Source organism: Aplidium turbinatum, chromosome 9 (assembly GCF_918807975.1).
Source record: "Aplidium turbinatum chromosome 9, kaAplTurb1.1, whole genome shotgun sequence".
In the NCBI taxonomy this organism is placed as follows: domain Eukaryota; kingdom Metazoa; phylum Chordata; class Ascidiacea; order Aplousobranchia; family Polyclinidae; genus Aplidium; species Aplidium turbinatum.
The window spans coordinates 19964948-19990713 of record NC_137480.1 but is presented as its reverse complement, the minus strand read 5'-3'; the positions used below and the strand labels follow the sequence as shown (position 1 = coordinate 19990713).

Here is a 25766-nt window from a genome sequence, read left to right as displayed (position 1 = left end):
AGGTGAACACATCAACCGAGGAAAAGCAGCTTTTCTAATCTAAATTCGTGCCTGGTCTGGAACAACGTTGTAGCCTGCTTTGATAAGCTTATATAGTAGGCCTATGGTAGCAGACATGGATGCTAGGAGAGAATGAACTGCCAATCCTGAAAAAAATGGAAAGGGCATTGGTAAGAGCAATGTGTGAGGTAAAAATGAGGGAGAAAAATAGTAAAGAATTGATGAAACAATAAATACTATTAAGCGTGAGAAGATAAGGTTGAACTTAGAAAGCCGGGTTAGAAAGATATGATAGACCAAATGAAAAGTGAAGATAATTGCTGGAGGAAAATAATCGGCCGCCCCATTAGTGAGGATAAAACCGAATTTAGATGGAAATGAAAAAAAGGAAGTTGTATCCTAACGTAGGTTTTTCGAAGCTTTTTCTCACAGCAGCTGTAACTGGGCCCTAACATACCCCAACTAAGCAGTAGCCTAGTTTCTTATCAAGTAGTTTAAAAGACACAAGCTTTAAAAAAACAAAGTCTGTATTTCATAACGAGAAAAAAGACGAACAACGACTCTGGCAACAGCTGCCAGTTTGACATCGTTTCAACGTCTGCCGACGATGTCGGAAAAGAAACTGTTCCCAATTGAATTATAATTTAAAATGCCAACAATATTCACCAAGATAAAGTAGTATGAAAATGCGATAGTAAAAACATATAAAAATTAATGACTTGTCAAAAAAGCTTAAAAATAAACGTAGCAAAGTCATCCAAAGTGCAGTGCAGTTCACCATAACATCCATATCATGATAATGGACGTTAGTAACAACATGTAACTAATGATGAAAAATCAATCTAATAATTGATTGTATCAAGAACTTACAACAAAAAGCACGATCAGAAGTCTAAACTATAATACAACAGCACATGAAATATGTGCTGGCATTTTTAAAAATGTGGTAATAATATTGTAAGTAGTGACATAACAAAAAACATGAAGCTTTCTCTCTGACTGAATACGATTAGTCGTAAAAATTAAGGCCTAAAATTTCATTAGCAAACATCGAAGGTGTGACGGCATCGGGTAAAGCTTCTTCCAGGCTTTTGCTTGCCTCTTCGTGGTTTGGGGCTTCCCCTGACTCAACACTGCCACCTTCTGGGCAAAAACCTAGCAGAGTGGTGAGACATTCAGCGAGTTCATATTCGGTCATGTGCTCGCCTGAAAAAAAAGTATTGCCAAGAGGAAAAATAAATGTGAAACGTTTCATGAACAAAATTACACAAAAGCTTAAGGAAAAATATATTAGATCGCTCTAAATCATTCCTGATAGAGATATTATAAACATGTGCAAGGTCCAAAAAAACTTTACTGCAAAAAGATTGCTCTAAAGTTTGAACTATTACCGATGCAGAGACTAAACAAATTAGACTGACACCAAAATTCCTAGTTTGAGAACATTTCAAGTAAACCAACCTTTCCTTTGCAGTATGCTTAGCAAAGCATCTCTGTCCACCGCTGGTTCATCTCCGCCAGAATCTTCAGTACGGAGGACATCAAATGCATTACGCAACTCGTCCGGAGAGAGGCCAAATGCTGGTCGGTGGTTCACGTAGACTGAAAGAAAAATGATGTTGAAATGATGTTCGCGTACGTTATCTTTGCGTTACAACATTGGCTAAAATTATTCGTTCAAAACAGTAGCGTATTTAAAAAAAACGATACTTGGTCACGTGCTTCCAAAAGTTTAAAAATATATTTTTTTTTAAACAAAGTAAACATATCATAGAGTAACGAGTAACATAGAGTAACATATCATAGATATCATAGAGTAACATAAAACGAGAAAATTCTTGAACAAATTAAACCGGACATATCCCTAGAAGCTAGAATCGTCAGGCAGAAACTTTCATATTTTGGCCACATAATGAGAAGCAAATCAATGGAAAAAGACATCATGCTTGGTTTGGTGAGCGGAGGAAGAGGAAGGGGGCGCCCGAAAACAAGATGGCTTGACACGATTGTAAATGACAGTGGCATGGGAGTGCATGAATTGAAGGAGGCTGCGTGGGATCGAGAGATGTGGAGAAAGATGACGTATAGAGTGACCGAGAGTCGTAAACGACTGAACGGATGATGATGAAACATATCAACATTTGTTAGGATAAATGCTTTTCGAACCCCAATGCCTCTCTTCGAACCTCAGTGTTGCTCTCCAAACCCCAATGTCGCCACTTGAACCCCAATGCCTCTCTTCGAACTCCAATGTCGCCCTTTGGACCCCAATGCCGTCCTCAGAACACCAATGCCGCCGTCCAAATTCCAATGGCACCCTTCGAACCCCAATGTCTCTCTCCGAACCCCAATGTCGCCCTTTGAACCCTAATGTCGCCCTTTGGATCCCAATGTCGCCCTTTGGACCCCAATGTCGCCCTTTGAACCCCAATGTCGCCCTTTGGACCCCAATGTCGCCCTTTGGACCCCAATGTCGCCCTTTGGACCCCAATGCCGTCCTCAGAACACCAATGCCGCCGTCCAAATTCCAATGGCACCCTTCGAACCCCAATGTCTCTCTCCGAACCCCAATGTCGCCCTTTGAACCCTAATGTCGCCCTTTGGATCCCAATGTCGCCCTTAGGACCCCAATGTCGCCCTTTGAACCCCAATGTCGCCCTTTGGACCCCAATGTCGCCCTTTGGACCCCAATGTCGCCCTTTGAACTCCAATGTCGCCCTTTGAACCCCAATGTCGCCCTTTGGACCCCAATGCCGTCCTCAGAACACCAATGCCGCCGTCCAAATTCCAATGGCACCCTTCGAACCCCAATGTCTCTCTCCGAACCCCAATGTCGCCCTTTGAACCCCAATGGCGCCCTCCGAACCTCAATAAATCTCTCCGAACCCCAAGGACGCCATTCGAACCCAAATGCCACTCTTCGAGCCCCAATGCCGCCCTCGAAATCCAAATGCTGCCTTCCGAATCCCTATGTCGCACTTCGAATCCCAATGCCGCTTGATCTTTGTTTAGTTTATTCTTTGTTGCGACATTCATTGGCTCTACAATGTGATGTCCAATCTTTGTTGCGACATTCATTGGCACTACAATGTGATGTCCAATCTTTGTTGCGACATTCATTGGCACTACAATGTGATGTCCAATCTTTGTTGCGACATTCATTGGCACTACAATGTGATGTCCAATCTTTGTTGCGACATTCATTGGCACTACAATGTGATGTCCAATCTTTGTTGCGACATTCATTGGCTCTACAATGTGATGTCCAATCTTTGTTGCGACATTCATTGGCTCTACAATGTGATGTCCAATCTTTGTTGCGACATTCATTGGCTCTACAATGTGATGTCCAATCTTTGTTGCGACATTCATTGGCTCTACAATGTGATGTCCAATCTTTGTTGCGACATTCATTGGCTCTACAATGTGATGTCCAATTTTTGTTGCGACATTCATTGGCTCTACAATGTGATGTCCAATCTTTGTTGCGACATTCATTGGCTCTACAATGTGATGTCCAATTTTTGTTTTCTACATTCGCAACGGCAACAATTTAAAACAAAAAACTCAACTAAAAACATAGACGGTACCTACATTCTTCTTCTTTAATTGCATTGCCTGAACCAGGCATCGACGGCCTCAGATAAATAATTATAATTAGACCAAGCATGCCAATTATATATTGCATGGATGATTGTTTCTGCCTTGTGGCTGTTTCAGATGTAACTACATCAGCTTCCTTATTCATGAAACCATCAAAAATTACATGCAACAAGCCACAGAAAACGATAAACGTGATAGACAATTGTTATGAACAATGTTTTTAGAATAATTCAGTCATCAGCTGACAACAGATACAAGGCCAGGTTCTATCAGATGAAGACAACAGATAAACGAAGGGATAAAATAAATTGTTTTATTGACTTACGTTTAATCAAATCAGCAAGGTCGATTTCTGTTACGTATCTTCCAGTTTCAACGTACTGGCTGAATTTGACTTCATTGAGCAGATCTTCGATCTGCACAGCAAGGTTGATGTGAGAAATTAATTTTTTTTTGTATTGTAACAGAACAAAGCTAACTTAACACGTGCGAGCTTTGCAAGATGATGAAAGGCAATCAAATTCATTAGTTGCATTAAAAGTCTTATTTTCAAGTGTCTTTTTCACTACAATTCAGCCTGCGCAAGCTGTGCTGTCGGCAGCAAATCTTAAATTTAGCTCCGGCAGACTGAGGGAGAATTATTGTTTATCCTTGGACTAAACAAGGCTCTTTAAATGTTTAATTAACTTTTGCTTACTTGTGCAAGTTCTAAACCACCGACCTAAACCCTGTCACCAAGGTAAATATAGTAAACCTTTCACTTGCAGTTGACGACTTACGCTGTTTTTTGTACAAAGCAGTGAAGTTAAGTGAAGAAACTACAGTGAGGATAAATATTTAAAAAAGAATTCTGCTATAAAATTGTTTATGGTTCAAAATTTCAAACAAAAAATGAAAAATTTGATCGACAAGAAAGAAACCTCTTGTTCCGAAGGGTAAAACCCAAGTGCTCGCATGATGAATGGTACTTCCTCAAGCGGAACAACACGTGACACTTCCCTCTCTTCCGTGGTGTTGATGCCTTGGCTTCGTAGCTGAGCATAATAAAAGTAGTTTTCGAGTTCACTGAACATTTCACCCTGTCTTCCGCCATCCAACAATCCATAAAACGGTGTCAAGTCTTCTCCTCCTAAACCAGCAACAGCTTCCAAGGCTCTGAGGAGGAGTATAAAAAAGATGTTAGAACGTGATAAACGTTAGAAATTGTTAGAACGTGATAAACATCAAGGTTATCGTAGCTAACTGATCGAGGAAGATTTTTTTACACACAGGCTGGAAAAGGCTCCTTTCAGGCATAATCTTGTCTTTAATCAGAAGTCTTAAATCAGAAATCTTAATCAGAAATCAGAAGTCTTAAATCAAAAGTTTCGCATAAATCAGAAGGTTCTGAACAGCTAACGTAGATTAGGAAAGCAAAGTTGAAAGTGAGAAGTCCCAGTTTTTCATTAAAGCACAAATGTCTTTGCATAGAGAGCGAGTTTAAAAAACGCGTCATTCAATCAAAACTGTACATAACCTAAAATTTAATACCACTGCACCATTGTTGCCTTATGATTTGAAAACTGCTGTTTGCATAAAAATAGTTCGAGATTGGGATGAGAAAACAGCCATTAAAAGCAACTTATTTTAACATGCTGGATTGAAGTTATAACCACTTGAAAAATACCATTATCGTTCATGATTTTTTGGATATATTTCTTGCTTTCTTACTTTTTGTTGATGGACCACATGTGAACATCAGCTTCTTTGCCTCCTGCGGTGAAAACATATTTGCCATCGTTGCTACAGACAAGCCTCGACACGCCGCCAGGGTGCGCTATTGAGGAAGCAGAGCGATGAGGGTTGCCATCTAGCGGAAGCAGTTGTAGACCGACTTTATTCTCAGTGGCGTAACAAAGCATTCGGTTGATAGAAGGGTCAAGATTAGGCAGCGTGGGAACAGTAGAAACTCTGCAAATTAGGTAAACACAGGATAAATATCAGGAAAATAAATGTAAAATTTGACTGACAAGTTTACCGTAAAATAAATCTATCAAGACTTTCTGCCATCTTTGTTGCGGCAGGAATTCTCAAACTTTTTACAATGGGGAACTTCACTCTGTCAATCTCGGTAACCGGGCCTGCGCCAGTGGTTCAAAGGGAAGGCACTTTAACATGCAGATATCCAATCCATGGACTTCTGTCCAATCCAACCACGAACCAATGAGATGCTACGTTATCTGTCCAATTGTGACCATTCCAGCATTCAGCCAGAGAATTACATGTGAGTATTACTTTGAACTTTGTTTGGTAATTACAGAAGAAAGAAGAGCTATAGCAGAGGTGGGAATCAAACCCACGTCAATGTAATGACTACCACCGCCCTAACCCAATGCGCCAAGACAACCGATGGCAAAGCATTGATTTAATTTAGCTAGAATTTGCGTTTTTCCTTTATTCTTCCTAGACGCAACCTTGGTGACGTCATGAACAGCGTAGCTTCTGATTGGTTCGTGGTTAATTAGAAATCTGCTTGTTAAAGTGCCTACCGGTTCAAAGCCTCTGCAAGTATGCGAAACTGCCAGGATTAAGTATTCAAAGAAGCTTTACCAGTCTGAGGATAAAGATTCAATCAATCAATCCTCTGAAGAAGCTCAATTACTTAAAGTCATACTAAAGGAAAAACCTGACTTGGCGATTTTACACGTTCTTTGTGTTTAACATGCTACCATAAAACAATTTTGAAAAAAATTTGGCCCCCATTGCGGTCTGACCACCATTGCGCGCGTGCTTTTGTCAAAGGTTTCAAAACCGGAATGGGCTTGAGCAGCGAAGCGTGCGATCATACAGTCTACGTCACAAGCGACTAGCAATCAGTTGATCGGGCAAGAGTTTTTACTGCGTGAGTTTCAAATGGCAGATCTTGTTCTTCAAACAGTAAATCAGCTTCTTTTACATAGATTCAACGTATTCAGGCCTTCAATCAATGTAAAATGAAAATGTAAAAAAACAAGTTTTTGAAGGCAAACTCCACAAAGGCATGTGAAACAATTTCAGTTAGGCAATTCAGAAGGCGTAGAGTAATCAGCATTTTTTACATGGATTCAACGTTTCCAGGCCTTGAATCAATGTGAAAATCTTGAAACGCAACACGTTTGAACTTTCCAACCAAACGCGGGAAAACACTTTTGATAATGCTGCTGGAGTCGCTTGTGACGTAATTCTCCAGCAGTTTTTCCACTTCTTGGTCATTTTGCAAAAAATAAAAAATAAATGAAACACTGGACTTTGCGCCTTGCCAGCGCCATTGAAAACAATTTTTTTTCAGTAATTTTTTATGAAATGTATTCTTGAGTGTTCAGTTTACGCATTTTAATGCTTAATTCACGTTTGAAAATTTCATTTAGTATGCCTTTAAAGTGCTATAAGGAAAAAAACGGCATGCGTGGAATAGCAACATTCAATAAAACAATCCTGACATGACTTTCTGCCGTCTGCTCAAACTTGGAAAAGTTTTTTCGCACAAAAAGACAACAAACTTCAACTCAGGCTGTGAGCTTAAATACGTTGAAAAAGTGTTAAAAAGATTTAAATAGCCTGAAAAAATTTCGTTAAAGTTGTGAAGCTGGTTTACCTGATTGCGTTTTACTATCTAAACATTCGTTTTGGAAGATTTAAACTTATTACAAAAACAAAGTCAAAATGCAGCACATCACCTTTGGCTAAAACGCAATCCAACTTACAATCTTACAGGGCTTCCATATGTGGGCCCCAAAAGTGTTCTCCTGCACATTTTAGTCGTTGTGTTGTAGAGTTTCATCTTGTATTGGTCGTTGCATGTTAAAAGAAAACTCTCCTTCGCCACAGGGGGGTACCAGGTAAGGCACAGGGGGATAGCACTTTGTTCTATTCTGTCCACAGACAACATCTTTAGGTTGTCCGTGGTGCTATTGTCTAGATCGTACTCCACCTATCAATCAATCAATACATGGTTGGTTTCAATATAAGAAAATTAGCGCTAAATGACAGCATCAATGACTGGGATGCAAATTGTTATGTAAGAAAACTAATTTCAAATATCCCGCACTGAGAAAAGAGTCTGTTCAAGGAGTAGCGTTGACAAGGTGGTCCGGGGCGTAATTTTGGATCCGGTTCGAGATGATTTTAAGGGGGGAATAACTTTTCCAAAGGGCGGGAAGTTTAAATAAAACATTTTTTTTAAGTTTTTTTTTTCTACATTTTTGCATATATTCTTTTACTACAATGCGTGTGTATGCATTTGATTATCTTAGTAAAATTCTGATTTTGTTAGAAAAACAACTTTTTTCTACGATGACTGAACTAGTATTTTCCCTTTGAGACAGCCATGGCCTTTGGAGTTACGGCTAGCTATCATATTTTGTGAGTAATTTATGAAAGGCCTACTTTTGTTTTCTTGATCTTTTTGAAACAAAGAACTGTAGTGTTTGGTTACTAATAGTTTGGAAAACTTGTTGCAGTTTTGGTATACATCATTTAAATTTGATTATACATCAGTTTGATGAATTATATAGCACAAAAATGTTTAATGAATCTGCACTTACAGTAGGAGGGTAATAAGCTTTTTTTCAATCCAACTTTAGCCCTGGTTTTAGGATACAACAGTATATTCTAAATGACATCTGGTAAAAAAAAGTTGAAATTTTTCTCCAAACTTTTGAAATTTCCGTTTAATTACACATGGTAGATTAACTGTTTTGCATTATAGTGTTGACGTTTGTTCAAGTTTGCAGAGCTCCGGCTGCATGCAGTGCTCTATTGGTGCTACTTGTGCATGAAGTTTTACCATTTTTGTTTGTAGTTATCAAACCAAAACAACTGCAACAAGTTTCCCGAACTGTTAGTAACCTCAACAAACACTGCAGATCTTTTCCTTTGAAAAGATGAAGAAAACAAATGTAGGCCTTTTAGAAATTGCTCACACAATGTGACATAGCTAGCCGTAACTCTAAAGGCCATGAGACAGTGTATTGGAAGTGTAGTGCTTTGGTGTAAAAAGAATTGTAAATTTTCAATCAAAATAGCCTACAATTTTTCATACCAACACTCGATCCTTTCCAAGCGTAAGAAGCCGAGGCTTGCTTGAATCCGGGTCAACCCCGAAAGAGAGATCTTGGATTGCCGCGTAGTGGGCTCTGTAACGCCCCAAGTATTTCCATTCCGTATTTTCGTGGTATACGAAGATAGTGGTAACGTATTGCGCATCCTGACAATAGAACAACATGGTTTACATTGATTCAACGTATGCAGACGTAAAAAACTGGTTGATTTACTGTCTGGAAAGCATTTACCATGACCCACTAGAACACGGCCAAATATGTTGCTATTTGAAGAAATTTCTAAGAGTCTGAATTGTTACAATCCTAGCTGTGACAAGCCTGTCATCTTCCCGTTTCCAGAAGTAAGTAAAATAAGAAGTATTTGCACCTAGACATATGTTTGGCTTATTAACGGGATATTAGGTATGTACGTTGAACACAGTTTACACAATAATAATTTAATTTGTAAGACTTTCCAACTGCATCCTGGAGGTAGTCTCATCATACAGTCGTTGGGTTTTTTTGTATAGCAGGATCTTTCGCCAAAACACATATTTTACTTGCAAAATTAAACTTGGCGAAAAACAAAACAAACTAAAATTTAAATTGGCACATCAAATGAACAGCTTACAACATACAATTCACAAAAAATCCTTGATATTTTAAATGGAACATGCAATTGCACCAAACGATGCTATACCTCAAGGATGCAGTTTAAAAGTCTTACATATTTGGCCGTGACATACATATCTCAAATAGCAACATATTTGGCCGTGTTCTAGTGGGTCATGCATTTACTCTCAAATTAATTTTAGAAGTGTAAATTAAATATATCAACAGTGGACTTGTTCATATGTCGTGTAAAAGGGGGGAGAGGCAGCCGGTAGATTATACAGGGGCCCGAGTGTTAAGGTAAATCCCGTAATTGAGACTATAAAAAAGAAGTGTTTGTTTTACCAATGAAAGAATTCAAACTCTTAGAGTCCCCAAAAGGATTTTATATCTGTAGATGAGATGCTGGTGGTATAATGTACAATTGTACATACATAGGCTACTACGCTACCTTAGCAATCAAATCAACAACCGGGGGTTGTGAAATTATTCTTTTTGACGCACACTTTTCAATCGATTAACATTTTTTCGTAGCCATAAAGTGCTAAGATGAAGTGATTTTAGGTTTTGTGAAACTTTGGTATACTTACAGCTGTTGCAAAAACCTTTGAATCATGTGAATAGGCACAGTGAGTGATAGCGTCACGTGAGTAATGAAACGACGCTTCATCACAAAGAGATATCGCATCTATCACATGAACAGCTCCTGAAGCCATTCCCACAACTGAAAGAGGAGTTTTGTTATAAAAAAGTAATTGTGTAATTAGAACTAAATTGCGGCAATGAATACACTGTTTACAAATTCAGAAATGTGTTAAGGTTTGCTCAGACAAAATCTATAGTGAGAAATGCCCTTTTTACATGTAAGATTGTAAGGAAACGATGGTTTATTTCGCATATCAAATCCTCCTAAGTAGAACTTTATAACAGATAAGGTACAGTAACATTTTCACTAGTTAAGTTAAAAACATATAGCAGTTTAGTTTCAAAGGAGACTACAGTTGTGTGGCGGTAATTTTGTAACGGTATTTGGTGTAATTCGAACTTTGTCAGGCACTGCATCCTATGGATTTGTAATTGGGCTTCTCTCTTGCACCAGCTTGTCTAAGCGTGTAGTTATTCTACAGTGCGTTAAATAAATTGCTTATCCCATTATTTTTGCATATTATCATCCACCTCATCACATAAACTCGGTGTACTACCCGTTATTGTTGCAAATTTTGGACAACTTTCCAAAAACAATAATAGAATTATTCCATGCAACTTATGACGCAAAAGGTAGTGAAAACTTTGAATTAAAAAACTTGACAAAAAGTATCAGTTCCTTATTTGAAGATAATATAATCCAATCATAGGCGTAGCCAGGGGGGGGGGCGAAAGGGGCCATGGCCCCCCCCCAAACTTTCAAAGTTTAGATTCCAAAGTTGAGCCCTTTGTTGAAAATATAATAAAATTTGCAGAAACATGTAACGTTTTCCAAGAGATCTGGCTATTAACACCCCCAAGGACTTATTTTAGACACACAGAAAGACACCAATAAATTTTGCAAATCGTAAATCGCGCAAAATTTACGAGATTTACGTTTCTTTTAACTAATTTGTTGAAGCAATTTCAGAATGGCTTACTTCGTTGGGTTTTTGTGTAGCTGAGTTTTTGGTGTTCTCTAATTTTAGCCGCAGTTTTTGCCTGTTCGTGTGTAAGAGCTGCCTTTAATAAGTTAATAGCTGTTTATCTGCTAATAAATTTCATACAAATATTACCTTAAAAGTGTTTCCAGAAAGCGCTATAATCCATTATTTGAGTGTAATTTTGCAAAATTTTTCCGGGGGAGCATGCCCCCGGACCCCCTAGAATACGCATGCCTTCGCCACGTTCTAACCCCCCACCAGGTTTATTGCTTCCCTTGCTCAACCCACCAGAATACGCCACTACACATCAGGTAGCGATGGCTCAAATTAAACACTTTGTCGTTCTCTTGAATTCATTACATATTTGGCCCCCCCAAATTTTTTTCCTGGCTACGCCACTGAATCCAATCACTCACCGAGTTGTAAGCCATTGTGATTGAATGCTATGGACTGCACCTTTGCCTTGTTTTCAAACACTCTGGTCACCAGGACTTGCCTAAGAATATAGTCGATCAAATAAACAGATTAACCGAGCAACACCGGTACCCAACAAGCAAAACTTTGACACTAAATTTATTCACTTCATAATAAATTAACATCACATGATGTTTGTAAATGCAAAGACTATACTGCTGATTTGTGCTAATAAGAACGTCTAAGATCCGAAGTCCGAGTCAGAAAATCAGCCATTCTGTTACATCAACTCAACGTGTGCAGACGTTGAATTTATGAAAAAAAGACTGATTTGATATATGAGCTGCAACATGCAAGAAACCGCCAACTAGCGCATTAGTGGAGTGGTAAGTGCAATCGCATCTGGTACAAGTAGATCTTAGTTTGATTCTAGGTCAGGTCATGCCACAAAAATAAAATATGCCGATTTTTTTCTTTTTTGCGGAAAGCAATAGCCCAAGTCGGGGTAATAAAGCGGTCACGTCAAAAATAAAATGCAGTCACTGAAAACTTAGCAGTTGTAGGTGGTGGTTCCATAGAAGGTCAGGTGAGTTGATTCATTTTTTACTTTAATGCATCTAGTTTCAAACAGCTTTTTTCTACTAAGCTGGAAATTTCATCAAATACATGTATAAAGAACGCTTTATCCTAACTCCAGGACTTGTTTCAGTGCGATAATGAGTTTTTAAGTATAACTTTCAGAAGCTTAAAAACTTCTATTGAAAACAACTAACCCGATGCTGAGGGTTAATTGCCTCATCCTGTGAAATAGTTGACTCATGCTGAACAGGTAGCTACATTATGAATGGATATATTGTTGCACAATGTAAGCATTAAAGAAATTGTATGTAGCACTTCTAGTGTTAAGGGCAGACAGAGGCTACTTATAATGGACAATTATGACGTTTCATAAATGACCACGACCACTCTATTTCCGATTTCTTGTTGTCAGATCAGTTTTTGGGAACGGTGACTTGGTTTTGCTCAGCAAACTCGAAAGCTAGGCATAGCATTCTTACTTTATCTATAAATAGTCCATGATGATGCTTTGCCAAATTAATGCGGTGTCCCACCCAATCTTTTTCCATTTCATCCGTAAAATTTTTTCTGTGCTTTGCATATCCCATCTTTACGTTGCCTGATGAGCTTATGGAAATCTTTTTTTTAAATACCGTAGCCTAATATCGTAACGTTATTTAGTCTATTCTAAACTACTTTGCAGCACTCCACCCAAATGTACCAACACACATGGCATCTGCAGCTTGTTCAAACATGCGTATTGGAATTTCTCGTCTAGGATTAGTTTTGCGTATCCTTTTCCCAATAATTTGAGTGGCAATACAATAGATTTTACAGTATTAGAATTTAGATTTTGTTTACTCTAAAAGAAGTTCTCTGTAAGTTCAACATTCCGATCTGCTATTACAAGCTATTTATACTTTAATTTTCTCAAAAATATGCCATGTTCTGGTGTTGCCTGCTGTAGAGTCAATTGACTCACTGAGTCAACCAGGACGATCGCCAGTGAGTCAACTTTCTGGCAATACTTTCTGGCATAACTCGGCAATTGTTGCATTCAGATATGTGAACTTTTTAGGGCTGGCATTAAATGTCGTAACCAATGAAAAAATAGAATAAATTTTAGGCCTTTACGCATGACTGCTTAGGTATTAGCGTTGAGTCAATTATTCTGCTGAGTCAACTAACCTGACCTTCCCCTACTCAGCGATTGAGCTTTGGGGAATGAGAAGAAGAAGTTCTCACCATATTTGGCGTAGGGTGGCCAGTACCTTTCTCTCGGCCGCCTTACCCGCTAACATGATGTATTAGACCCTTGGTAGAGATAAGCGGTGTTTATCAACAACCAGCTTAAGCCGGGTGTCGAACAAGGATTTACATTATTGGAAAGTCAGCGTCTATACGCTGCGTGATCCAACCGCCGCAGATGTAGAACGACAATAAATATTCAGGTCATTTCACAATCCATCTTACTTGGTTTCATAGTCCCACAGTTTTAGCAATCCAGCATAGCTTCCAACACAAATCCACGGCCTGAAATATAATCGAAAAAGTTTGCAAGTGAAAGACTCTTTAGAAGAGCTCTACAACTATTCACAGATTAATAAGTCTGATCAAAAGACACCAGTTGAAACTGCTTGAAAATGCCAATAAAATCTGCAGTCATGATAACCCAGACAGCAAAGCAACCGTCTTATACATTGCTTTGCTGTCTGGAAACTTATCGCTTTATTGAAGTGAACATTAACCTCTATATCATCTAACAATTTTGCTTTTCAACTTGCTTCTACTAAATCTACAACAGAAATAATACTGACAAAAAAAGCATTAAAAAGTCGGCTTCAGTGTGAGATGAAAGCGTTTGGACAACTTTCGAAAGGGCGCTAGTTCGACATCTATCGCAAGCACGCAGCTGTGTCATACCAAGACAATAAGTGAAATGTAGGTAAGACATTCCAAAGGACGCTAATTCGACACTGCTCAAGAGCATGTGGCTGTGTCTTTCGCAAGACACTTAAATGCATGCCTGAAAGTGGACACGAAGATTGGCTTCCTTGCCTTCCTGTCCACTTAATCTAAATCTTCAACCACCGGACACTGGATACAAAAACTAAAACAAATTAGATGCTCAAACGTAATTTGAATTTTTCTGTAAAAAATCATTTGAAAACATTAAAATGACAAGTTTGATAATTTTACTTGGTAGGGGAGGCTGCAAGGGCATGGACAGCTGCGTCATGTTCCTTGAAAACACGCGTCACTTTTGTCCCGTCAGCTTCGACGTGGATTATCTCAGCCGCTCTCGTGGAGACGATGAAGTCACGAACCAAGAAACTTGCAGCCGGGATTGTGGAGTCCTCTGGATAGTTCTTACCTTCAGCGGATCTATTTGAACATAGAGTAGCTTAATATCTGTCAATCAATCGATCAAGCAAGCTGATCAAACCACAGTATTGAAAAAAAAAAGATTCTCAAATCAAACCAAAGCGAACGTTTCAACCGAAAACGTGTTAATTTAGATGCTTTTGTAATTGCTGATGCATCATTTTCATTCGTTGTTGTCTGAGAATTTTACCACTTTTTTCCTACCAGCAAAAGTTGCAATTTTTGCATGATTAACGTTCTGGCTAAGTTGTGTTCCAGTGCCACATTTTGCCCGTGTACGTTTTTGCGTTGTGGCTACGTAGAACACAGCCAAAACTGTAGACTACGTTTATGGGTCTTTTGCTTAGACGCCAGCTACATGGATTTATTCGGTTGCTGATACAGTTTGGTAAATTTTGTTGAACGTGTAACTGCTAAACGTGTAACTGTTAAACGTTTAACTGCTAAACGTGTAACTGCTAAACGTGTAACTGCTAAACGTGTAACTGCTATACGTGTAACTGCTAAACGTGTAACTGCTAAACGTGTGACTGCTAAACGTGTAACGGCTAAACGTGTAACGGCTAAACGTGTAACGGCTAAACGTGTAATGGCTAAACATGTAAAACATTGTAAATGCTAGACGTGTAACTGTTAAACGTGTAACTGTTAGACGTGTAACTGTTAAACATGTAACTACTAAACGTGTGACTGTTAAACGTGTTCTGTTACACGTGTGACTGCCAAACGTGTAACTGCTAAAAACGTGTAACTGGTAAACGTGTAACTGCTAAATGTGTAACTGCTAAACGTGTAACTGCTAAACGTGTGACTGCTAAACGTGTAACTGCTAAACGTGTAACTGCTAAACGTGTAACGGCTAAACGTTTAACTGTTAAACATGTAACTGCTAAACGTGTGCCTGTTAAACGTGTTCTGTTACACGTGTGACTGCTAAACGTGTAACTGCTAAAAACGTGTAACTGGTAAACGTGTAACTGCTAAATGTGTAACTGCTAAACGTGTAACTGCTAAACGTGTGACTGCTAAACGTGTAACTGCTAAACGTGTAACTGCTAAACGTGTAACGGCTAAACGTTTAACTGTTAAACATGTAACTGCTAAACGTGTGCCTGTTAAACGTGTTCTGTTACACGTGTGACTGCTAAACGTGTAACTGCTAAAAACGTGTAACTGGTAAACGTGTAACTGCTAAACGTGTAACTGCTAAACGTGTGACTGCAAAACATATAACGGCTAAACGTGTAATGGCTAAACATGTAACTGCTAAACGTGTAACTGCTAAACGTGTAACTGTTAGACGTGTAAATGTTAAACGTGTAACTGCTAAACGTGTAACTGCTAAACGTGCAACTGCTAAACGTGCAACTGCTAAACGTGTAACTGCTAAACGTGTAACTGCTAAGCGTGCAACTGATAAACCTGTAACCGTTAAACGTGCAACTGTTAAACGTGTAACTATTAAACGTGTAACCGCTGAACGTGTACCTGTTTAACGTGTAACTGCTAAACGTGTAAGTGTTAAACGTGTAACTGCTAAACGTGTAACTGTTAAAAGTGTAACTGTTAAAAGTGTAACTCAAATTTTTCAAATAGCCGTACTGCTTTAGTAATTTATGCTTTACAAGTTCATTCAAATGTTGAAACTACTGTTTGAGATTTTGCTTCACATTGACATAGCTTTTGTTTGGGTGTTTGTAATGTCGTCTGTGAATTACCAAATGCGAGTCCATCCGGTGTGAATTGGGAGTTATAAATTATATATTGCATAATGAAATGCATTGTAACTTCCTGTAGTATTGATTGTCTGTGTAGGCTATATCCCTTTTTCAAAATAGTCTTCATGTAAAATTGTTATTTTCAAAAATCAGGGGAAGTCTTAATGAAGTAAAAGAAACAGTTACACATACACTTCTGTGGCGAAGTCCGGGTGATATTTGAATGTGATTCCGTTTACTGGCCCGATCTTGAAGTTGAGGTAGGAACTGACGAGGTTCAGCTGATCGTCAAAGAAGGTCACGTGACCGGCTGCATCACCAATCACAATCATTGAATCGGTTTGAGCAATGGCAGTCAAGGCTCTGTCTTTAACACGAACCAGTTTCAAAGCACGCTTTTTATAAATGGGTACAACTCCTGAAAAATAATGTAATAATTCTGTCACTTTTTGGGAACGCTGATGCATCTCACGCCTTCCTCAATAACCTCAAAAGATCAACTTCACGTTACAACCACAACAATTTTAAATACAGTCAAATTCTGGGATGAATAAAAATAACTGTGCATGAACGCCTAATCCTGGAACAGGCATTGTACACAAAGAAGAACAAGCATCTCATTTATTCTACAAAGTTTTTTTGTAATATTCCTCGACGCGTAACCTGTGCACTGGTTCACGTCATATTATAACTTGTGATACAATAGAGTGAGTTTCACTTTTAGCAGCATGATCCTTGCTTACTTCACAATGTAGATATTAACAACCTGTTTTAGCCTGTGGTAATAGCGAATTGCACTAGCTTTCGGAACACAGTTCCCTAGTCATGTGGTATGACGAATGGTATTGAAATCAGTGAGTTAATTTTTAAGGAATTAAATAAAATCTACTGCAGAAAGACCAGTTATTTTACCTCCAGTCTTCTTGTCGGGTCGATCCGGATCCCAAACCACTATGTTGCCAAGCGATGTAGAGGTCAATGCGCGGAAAGACACGTTCACCTGCGCACGAGACAACGGCGCATTGTTATCATCACAGCCTACTATCGTCAACACATTGAAAGCAGTGCTTCCATCACTTTAGCGTGCCCGGCATTAGGAAAGTAGGGTACGCTGTATTGTGGCACTTTCACTTACTGTGAACTACATCTCCCAATATTGCAACATACCCGAAATAAAAATCGTTTTATTTGAATTTAACAAACTGCTTGTTTGTTTGAAAAGACTCTATTAAGTGAGAAACAAATAAACCAGAAAAGTTTGTCCGACTTAAAACGTCAAGTTGCAGGAATGCACCCAACTTCTTTACTTTTTTAAACCTCAAACAATGCGTTGATACTTACTTGGAAAAGGGATTGATTGAAAAGGCCAACGGCTCTGTTGAAGGTTGAATCCGCAAGAAAAGGCGCATCAAATTCAAGTTTCCCTGACGCCTATAAAATACAGCTCATTTTATCATCAGAAAGCGTAAATAAACAACGCAGAATACAACTTTAAGCCACAAGAACTAGCACAGGTTTAAACAAGATAAAACCAGATATCAGTCGTCCACAAGTCGATGGTGTGGCCGAGTGGTGAACGCGTCGAACTGACGCTCGAAAGGACATCGGTTGGACACTGCTCAAGAGCAGGTGACCAATTTACATTGGCCAGCTTAACTGCTGTTTGGCTTTGAAATCCATTCACGACTGCATCTTAACAAGACTTTTGATGACATGCTAAAATGTGGATGCCAAAATTGACTTCCTTCCCGTCTACTCAATTCAAGCTTTCATCTATGAAGCATATAACGTTGATACGACGAAAAATGACATAATCTGACACCTTACCCAAGAAAAGAAGAAGACTTCATCTTCGCTGTTGGTTAGAAACAACTGGTTGTTTGCAGGGTGAAATTTGACGAAAGTCTGCAGCTGACACTGTCTGTCCAATTTAACTTGATGAACAGGAGTGGCTGAGATGGTCCAATCCCACACGTTGACCTGGTCAAACCAGCACAAACAAAAATTTTACAAATGCAAAGTTTTTGTTCGCTGCGGTGTCTAAACGTTGATCGTTCCTTGAAAATACATTGCATTTTAAGGATTTCAACTTCGGCTTTAACTTTTACGTCAAACTTTTTTTAAATTACCGTTTGTGGGGATCCACAACAAACAGTGACGAGGTATTTTGCGTCAAAAGACATCCCAACTGACGCTACACCCTGGCCAATGTCGTCAAACAGCACTTGAACTGGGATTCTGTAGAAGTAGAGAACGTAATAAGTGGCGTAATAATAAGAATATGTGACTTCCATGTTGTGGTGAACCAAACTAATGAGGAAATCGTTATCCTTAGATCTCTCTTTGAAAGCTTAATCCTGGCAGTTTCGCGTTGTTGTGGAGGCTTTGAAGCACAGGCTCGGTTACTGAGATTGACAGAGTCAAGTTTCTGCTTGTTTTTTTAATATTGTTGCGTGAAATTATTCCATTCACTAAATACCGCTGAATCAAGATATGTCCTTGAAATGCGTTTTACTTTACACTTTCGGGTCTTCGCAAGACAGACAGGTTCAACACAACCGCATGATGACGCAGCTGAGCACAATATTACCCCAAATCCTTTCCCTCGGTGTTGCAACAAAAATGTTTATTTGCTAGTATTTGAATGTGAAAAATGTTTTTTGTATTACTTGCTTTAATTTTTTTCGCGTGAAATTCTTGACAACCGAAGTGCATGATGTCACGCAAGACCAGATGTTGCCAGTTTTCTTACCCAGTGTATGTGTCCCATATGATAACGCAGCTGCTTGGACCTCTATCACCAGTGACAAGCCACCTTTTGTCCTCGCTGCAAGCTATGCATGTGATGGCGTTACCCTGCAAAAGTTTAAGAATCAAGATAGATTTTGCAATGATGCAACCTCGATCAAAAGAAAAAGACAATGCTTATTGCTTAAATCTATTGAATGATGAAAATGTAACACATTACACATGCATAATTACATACTGTATACTGTAATTATATTATTTGTACATTTCACATGTCAAGTTTTGTATTTTTATCTTTTTGATTACAAATCTAAATGAGCATTAAACATACATTCTGTATAGTACATCTAGTTTCACCTTTAGCAGCATGATCATTATTTACTTCACAAAGGTACATATGCTTGAACCGGTGTCCGACAAATTGTTCGTAAGCAATTGTTCGTAAAACAATTGTTCGTAAAATTGATTCTTCGTAAAACAATTCTTCCTAAAGCATTTTTTCGTGCATGCAGTTAAAATTTGATGTATACAAAGAAATGCTTTACGAAGAATTGTTTTACGGATTTCATTTTACGAAAAACAGTTTACGAACAATTGTTTTACGAACAATTGCTTACGAACAATTGCTTTACAAACAATTGCTTACGAACAATTTGCCTATAACCGCTTGAACCATGCTACAACAAAGTCGTTTGTATCTACATTTTTGAAGTATACATTCTGTAGTTGGGAATGCACAAAATTATGTGTTTTAATGTTACTGTTAAAATAACTGAACTTTTAATAGTTGCATTCACAACACCATGCAAACATTTTCTCTTACATGTCCTTGCAGTAGCTTTTGGCGATTGGTCTTGTAGTCGTACAACACGGCAACGTGAGAAGCAGGATATACAATAACATTTCTAGAATCGTCCGCCAGACTCTGGCAAGGAATACGGCGGTTAAAGCCGAAAGTCCATTCAAAGTTAAGTGGCTGCATGGGATCTTCAGTTCTAAAAAGGAAGTTGGTTAAATTGACTGTGGGAATTTTAATTCTATATATTTGACTATATTTTTTTGCTGTGATACTGTATGATTCTTTATTATTTCTTTTAAAATATTTTTCTCATAGACTTAAAAAGGGCTGTATGACTGGCCGAAAACGTTCGCTTATTGTTTTTTTTTTATATAATGTTAAATGTAGTGTTGTTGCTGAGTTATGTCTGCTTATCTTTATTCTCGGATTGAGAAAGCTTCTTTGAGAGCTTAATTCTGACAATTTTAGAAGTTGTAAAGTCTTTAAATCACCGACGCAGGCCCGGTCACCGAGTTTGACAGAGTGAAGTTTCCGATTGTTGAAGTGCTGTCTGTAAATTAATCCATCCACTAAGTGCAGCTGGATGAAGAGCAGTCACAAACATGCGTTGCTCAAGCGCACACCAACAGAGTTGAACCAGCGTCGCCCGATCATGCGCCTTCCTCATGCACAAACACAAAGATAGATCACATCTTATCAGACACAATCGTTATGAGGTTCACTTTAAGCACGGTTCAATTTACTTCATTCTTTTATATTTTTAATCATCAAAGCGAAAACTAAACTTGTCATTACAAAGTAGACGTTTGGAAAATGGTAAAAGCGACAGAACACGGACGTTAAAACTTGCTTGAAAAGTTTAAACCAAATAAAATAGAAGTAAAACGAGGCTCAGCATAACCGTAACATTAATCAAATTCACCACCATGGTAACCATAAAAGGTTTACCGGTAATTAAAAATCGGACAAGAGTCTTTATATGAAGTCTACCACATTGATAGAACAGCTTTAATAATGATGGAAAAATTTATAAAAGACCATTTTCTTTGAAAACTTCTGTCAACACTGCTAGTATTAATACACAATCAAATGTCATCAAGCATATACAAATATCAGTGAAGTCGCAGATTTAAAGTTTTCAATAGCTAACTTTTCCATAGTGTCCTTCCCATTTGCATTCGAAAGTCCGGATGTTTCATCCGGAACAGCAGGAGGTTGAGGTATTGCGCGTTCAGAAGTTGCTGTCACGCTGTTTTCATCTGAGACTTTGCCGGATTGTTGATCCGACACAGCTGAAGGTGCCGGGGCTATCAGCTGTTAAAAGACGTGATTGCGATGTAAATATTTGATAATAAATCACATATAGTTATTAGTCTCTAAACTATATAATTGTTATTAGTCTCTAAATAGAATCTATTTGAACAAGGACCTTCTGATGATCCTCCTTTTAGGTGAAACAGGCTGTCAAAGGTTTAGAGACTAATAAGTATGCATATATTTGATTTAATTCGCTCTGCTTGGCTTTTTGCTTGGCATTGAGCACTTTTTGTGGTATATATTAATAGTTTTTATTGCTTGACAACAAATCACTGTGATTTAATTGCAGAGCACCGGCCTACAATACATTGCATTGAATTTTAAACTTTGATTTAGTGACCAGTGAAGAATAATTGGGAAAATCACTGGACATTTCTGGCCACCTTTTGATTGAAGCTAAATGCAAAAAATTATCCAATGTAACCTTAGGCTATGGGGAATCATAACAATCTTCATTACCAACAGAAATAACAACAAATGGTGATTTCGTTTTCCTCTAAGACACTTTATTAAAAAAAAATTCAATTGCTTTTTAAAGTTTTACAATGCAATAAATCAAGCAAAGTAAAAATCTTCAATACATATTGCCAAGTAGCCTACCACCACCACCGCGTTACCAACTCAAAATTGTTTGTTTAATTCTGGCTTACTTCTTAAAAAATTTTACGTTCAAAATTCAAATTTTTACACAATGACTAAGTAAAATAAAAAGCAACCTTTTGTCCACTTTCATCTGTCACATTTGAAGCCACCACTGGTACTTTCCCCGTTTCTTCTTTTTTGCTGTTTTCAGGACCAACTTCAGGGGTGCTCTCCTCAGCAACATTCGCATTAGGTACCTCAGAATTCTCAACTTCAGGAGCAGCATCTTCAGGAGCAGCATTATCAGTTCGCTCCTTTGCCGCTTCCTCTTGCAAATTTTCCACACCGGCTGATGGCATCGGAGTTGTAGGTGCAACATTTTCCTCCACTTGATCTTCTTTGGTAGGTTCAGATGCTTTAGCATCCGGAGATTCGGGGTGGTTTTCTTGCACCTCTTGAGACTTCACGTCCTCAGAGACATTATTATCAGCCACGGGATCTTGTTCTTCTTGACCTTCCCCTGAAAAGTGAAGTTTGAGGCGATTGAAGTTTTTTGTCTTCAGTAGTCCAAGCTTTCCGTATAGGCTACAGGAGCTATCAACACAAGACAAGTTACAAAGAGTCTACCAGCTGGCAAGCCCATATAGAATCTCCATGGGATTATGGTGGGAAGGTCGTGGGTTACACATGGGCTGTTGATGTTAATCCAACATGGGTTATCATAGTAAACACAAAACATGTTAAGAAGTTTGATTAATTAAGTTACATATTAATTTATGTAGCTGTGTGTGCTGGTTTCACAAACGATCAAATGCAAGTTTTATACAAAAATGGATATATTATATAATTATATCAAATGTAGTTATTATATGATTTAATTCGCTCTGCTTTGCCTTTTTGCTTGGCATTGAGCACTTTTTGTAGTATTAATAGTTTTCATTGTTTTTATATAATTATATATATTTTTGCATTGCATAGGTTGTTACTTATCCAACTGTTTTAATGCAGCAATGCAGTAATCCAATGTACCATGCCCGGTTTTTCTTGTTGTACATTCAGGACAGGACATTCATTCCGAATTCTCCTTCAACGAAACTTGACATAAAATCTTACACACCTGCTGTTCTATTCGGTTCTTTATTTCCATCGGGAACCGCGCTCTCAGTAGCATCTACATTCGTGACGTCATCAGATTGAATTACTTCTGTTTTAACTGGACCATCACTAACGGAAGACTTTATTTCTTCTGAGATTTAATTACATTGAGTTCATTAGAAATACATTCATAAGTTTGTTACAACGTAAACCTGCGTTTATTTTATGGCGAAGTTTCAGATTTTAAGTTGTGCAAACAAATAAGTTTTAGCCTATATACGCATGTGAAGTAAATCTTTTAAAGCGCTTTAGTAAAATGGCTTGGCAAGACAATAAAACCAACAAATCACTAAACAATATAGTAAACTAATGGACACAATAAATTCAAGCGTTTTAAGAAAAACTCTATAACCTACTTTAAACAGAAAATAGTCTAATACATATACGGTACACAAAAAAAAACAATATATATTTTATTACAGTACTTCATATTATTCACATGTATGAGGTATCTTTGTTTTTGGGCGGAATAGGCAATGGTGAAAGCGATGTGTAGGGTAAAAACGAGGAGGGAGAAAAAGACATGAACTGGTGGATATGCTACAGATGAGAGAGACTATAAAACAACTTGCATGAACAAATGGAGTAAGATGATATGGGCATGTACTTAGGAGAGAGGAAAGTCGTTTTCTTGGAAAGGCATTGACTTTTGAAGGTAGATGGGAAGAGGAAATGGAGACGTCAAAAAAAAACATGAAAAACAGGTGAAAAATGAGGCAGACAAAGTCGGACTAAAGAAAGAAGATGCGATGGAGAAAATGAGATGGAGAATAAAAGTAAAGATAATCACTGCAAAAAACATATCGATCACCTCCACTAGCAGGAACAAAGCCAAATTTGGATGATAATAATGATGTACAGTATGTTAGTTTTTCGAGGGCTGTTATTTGAATATTTCCATTTAATCTCATTACTTTATTGTCTATTATCTGTTCATGGTACTGTAAAATTGAGTGTGCGCCAGCAAGTTGAGTGTGCGCCAGCAAGTCCACGCTAATCAATTCACGCACAGGCGTCTTCGCAAGACACTCAAACCTAACGGCGATCGATAATGCATAACGGGAACAGGCAAGTGAAAGCTGGAAGTTTCTAGTGCGGAACCGACACATTAGTGGTGGTAACCTGATTCAGTCGCTCTATCTTTTGGAAGAAGCAGGAAAGATGTTCGGCAGCAGTTATCACGACTGAGCAGCCCTCTTTAGGATCCACTCTGCTCACCCTGAATAGGGAAGGGGCTAGAAAAGGTGCCCTAAACATAGTCTGCTTCAACTCAACCTGTCTGGAAAACCGCGTCCAGAGGGTTCACCTTACCTGCGGTCGAAAAACGAAATATGTAACTATGAAATTTGGAACCTGGAATGTTAGGACTCTAATGGATAACTCCAGCTCAAATAGGCCAGAAAGACGAACTGCTATCATTGCTCGTGAACTACAGCGTTTCAATCATCACTGTAAAATTACTTCTCTCCCAAAGTAATGCTTTTCTATTAATAACAGCAACACAAAAATAACATGCAATAAACCATCTACAAGAGTATATTTTATAAGGTACCGGTACGTATGCTTTGCAGCACTTGGCCAGTGATCTAAGAAAGAATGCAAAACGTTTGCCACAATAGCATTGATTTTATTACTGAATTCTTTTAGTCCTTTCAACCATTACTGGTATATGATGTGAAGGTGGCTTAATAGGCAACAGAATGGGACCGTCCACTCAATGGAGAAGCACAAGAAATTATCGGTAATTTATAATGTGGCGGTGACTTAGTGTAATATTAGTCGATTTGCACATAAATAAGACATAAATCAAATATAGTTATTACCAGAGATGTACGTATACGCCGCAAGTTCTACGCCACATACTTGCGGCATAGACTTTTTGTTTACGCTAACGCTTGCGGCCACACTTTTTTGAATAGTTTGCGCTTGAGGCTACGCCGTAAAATTTTTTGCATTTTTTTAGCGCATAGCGTCAATGCATACTTTTTAATGTATTTTTTTCGCTACAACACGCCAATACCTTCTAGCGCTGCAGTTGAAAGAATGTTTGCAATAGGCAAAGACATATTGGAACCAAAACACAGCAAAAGGTCAAATGAACACTTTCAGATGCTTGTGTTTCTTCGTGGAAATTCAAAATAAAACTTGTTTGTTTCGAGTGGTTAATACCGTGTGAATGTTTGGCACCTAGCAAACAAAATTAGTTTATGCTAGTGTATGCGCTGACGCCGCCAACTTTTTTTGCAAGTTACGTTGATGCATACGGCGTATGGTTTTTCGAACGTTTGCGTTTGCGCTGACGGTGTCAATATTTTTTGTATACGCGTACATAACTGGTTATTACTATCTGAATCCTTAACAGCCTGTTTCACCTATACGGATCATCAGAAGTCCGATAGTAATAACTATATATATTTGATTTAATTTGCTCTGCTTTGCTTTTTTGCTTAGCATTGAGCACTTTTTGTAGTATTAATAGTTTTCATTGTTTTAAATGACATAAAAGTTTTAAAATCCGATTTACATTGATTGATTGGTTTGATACGTTTATCCTCGGACTGGAGAGCTTAATCCCGGCAGTTTCGCATACTTTCAGAGGCTTTGAACCACCGACGCAGGCCCAGTCACTGAAATTGACAGAGTGAAGTTTTTGCTTGTGTTGAAGTGTTAGTGTCAGGAAATCCTTCCACTTGGTGCTGCTGAATGGAGAGCAGACCTGAAATGTGTTGCTCCAGCGTACACTCCAAGAGCTGAACCAGCGCTACTTGATCTTAAGTGAAGCAGGTGACCACTGAGCTAATGGAGCAGATAAAATGAAACACAAGTACAGTAATAAGCTAGTAAATTGAAAACATTGCAAATTGTCTTAAATTAACTTTTAACCTGCTACAAACCAGGTATATACCTGCTGTAATATCTTGTGTTTTTTCTACACTCTGGTTTTCAATGGATTGTTTGTCATTTTCAGTAGCTGTATTTCCAACTGTACTCTCCAAAATGATATCAGATGAAACTTTATCAGCACTATCCAGTTCAGGTGCATCAACACTTGGCTTTTCTGTTTCTTTTTCTTCTACCGGTGTAGGTGGAATGCTAGTTTGAGTCTGTTGCTCAATCTCACCATTATCAGCCATTCCATCAATATTAATCAACGATAAAGTTATATGAAATTTTTACGAGTGTGATGCTG

The 25766-nt window shown here is 38.3% G+C and overlaps 1 protein-coding gene across 1 annotated transcript; it reads right to left on the bottom strand.

The window, feature by feature from the left end:
* Positions 1–509: 509 nt before the first annotated feature.
* Positions 510–25766, bottom strand: LOC145777265 (cilia- and flagella-associated protein 251-like). Its single transcript, XM_082588607.1, has 22 exons — positions 25482–25766; positions 22539–22667; positions 21556–21941; positions 20673–20836; positions 19547–19718; positions 18728–18831; positions 18105–18213; positions 17803–17955; positions 17317–17406; positions 16888–16975; positions 16168–16393; positions 14072–14257; positions 13346–13405; positions 11317–11396; positions 9863–9996; positions 8663–8827; positions 7326–7552; positions 5314–5553; positions 4524–4758; positions 3929–4019; positions 1462–1602; positions 510–1206 (listed from the first exon to the last, which is right to left on the bottom strand). Exons 1-22 carry the CDS (start codon positions 25708–25710, stop codon positions 1010–1012), a joined length of 3606 nt encoding a protein of 1201 aa, XP_082444733.1. The 5' UTR covers positions 25711–25766; the 3' UTR covers positions 510–1009.

Bases quoted from the DNA above. Each gene is read 5' to 3' on its own strand.
- LOC145777265 (XM_082588607.1), bottom strand. From the start codon at position 25,710: ATGGCTGATAATGGTGAGATTGAGCAACAGACTCAAACTAGCATTCCA. The intron at 20,837-21,555 runs GTTGCTTTTTAT...GTCTTTTAACAG, and splicing joins CAGATGAAAGTGGACAAAAG to CTGATAGCCCCGGCACCTTC. The intron at 19,719-20,672 runs GTTAGCTATTGA...CTTCCTTTTTAG, and splicing joins GGGAAGGACACTATGGAAAA to AACTGAAGATCCCATGCAGC.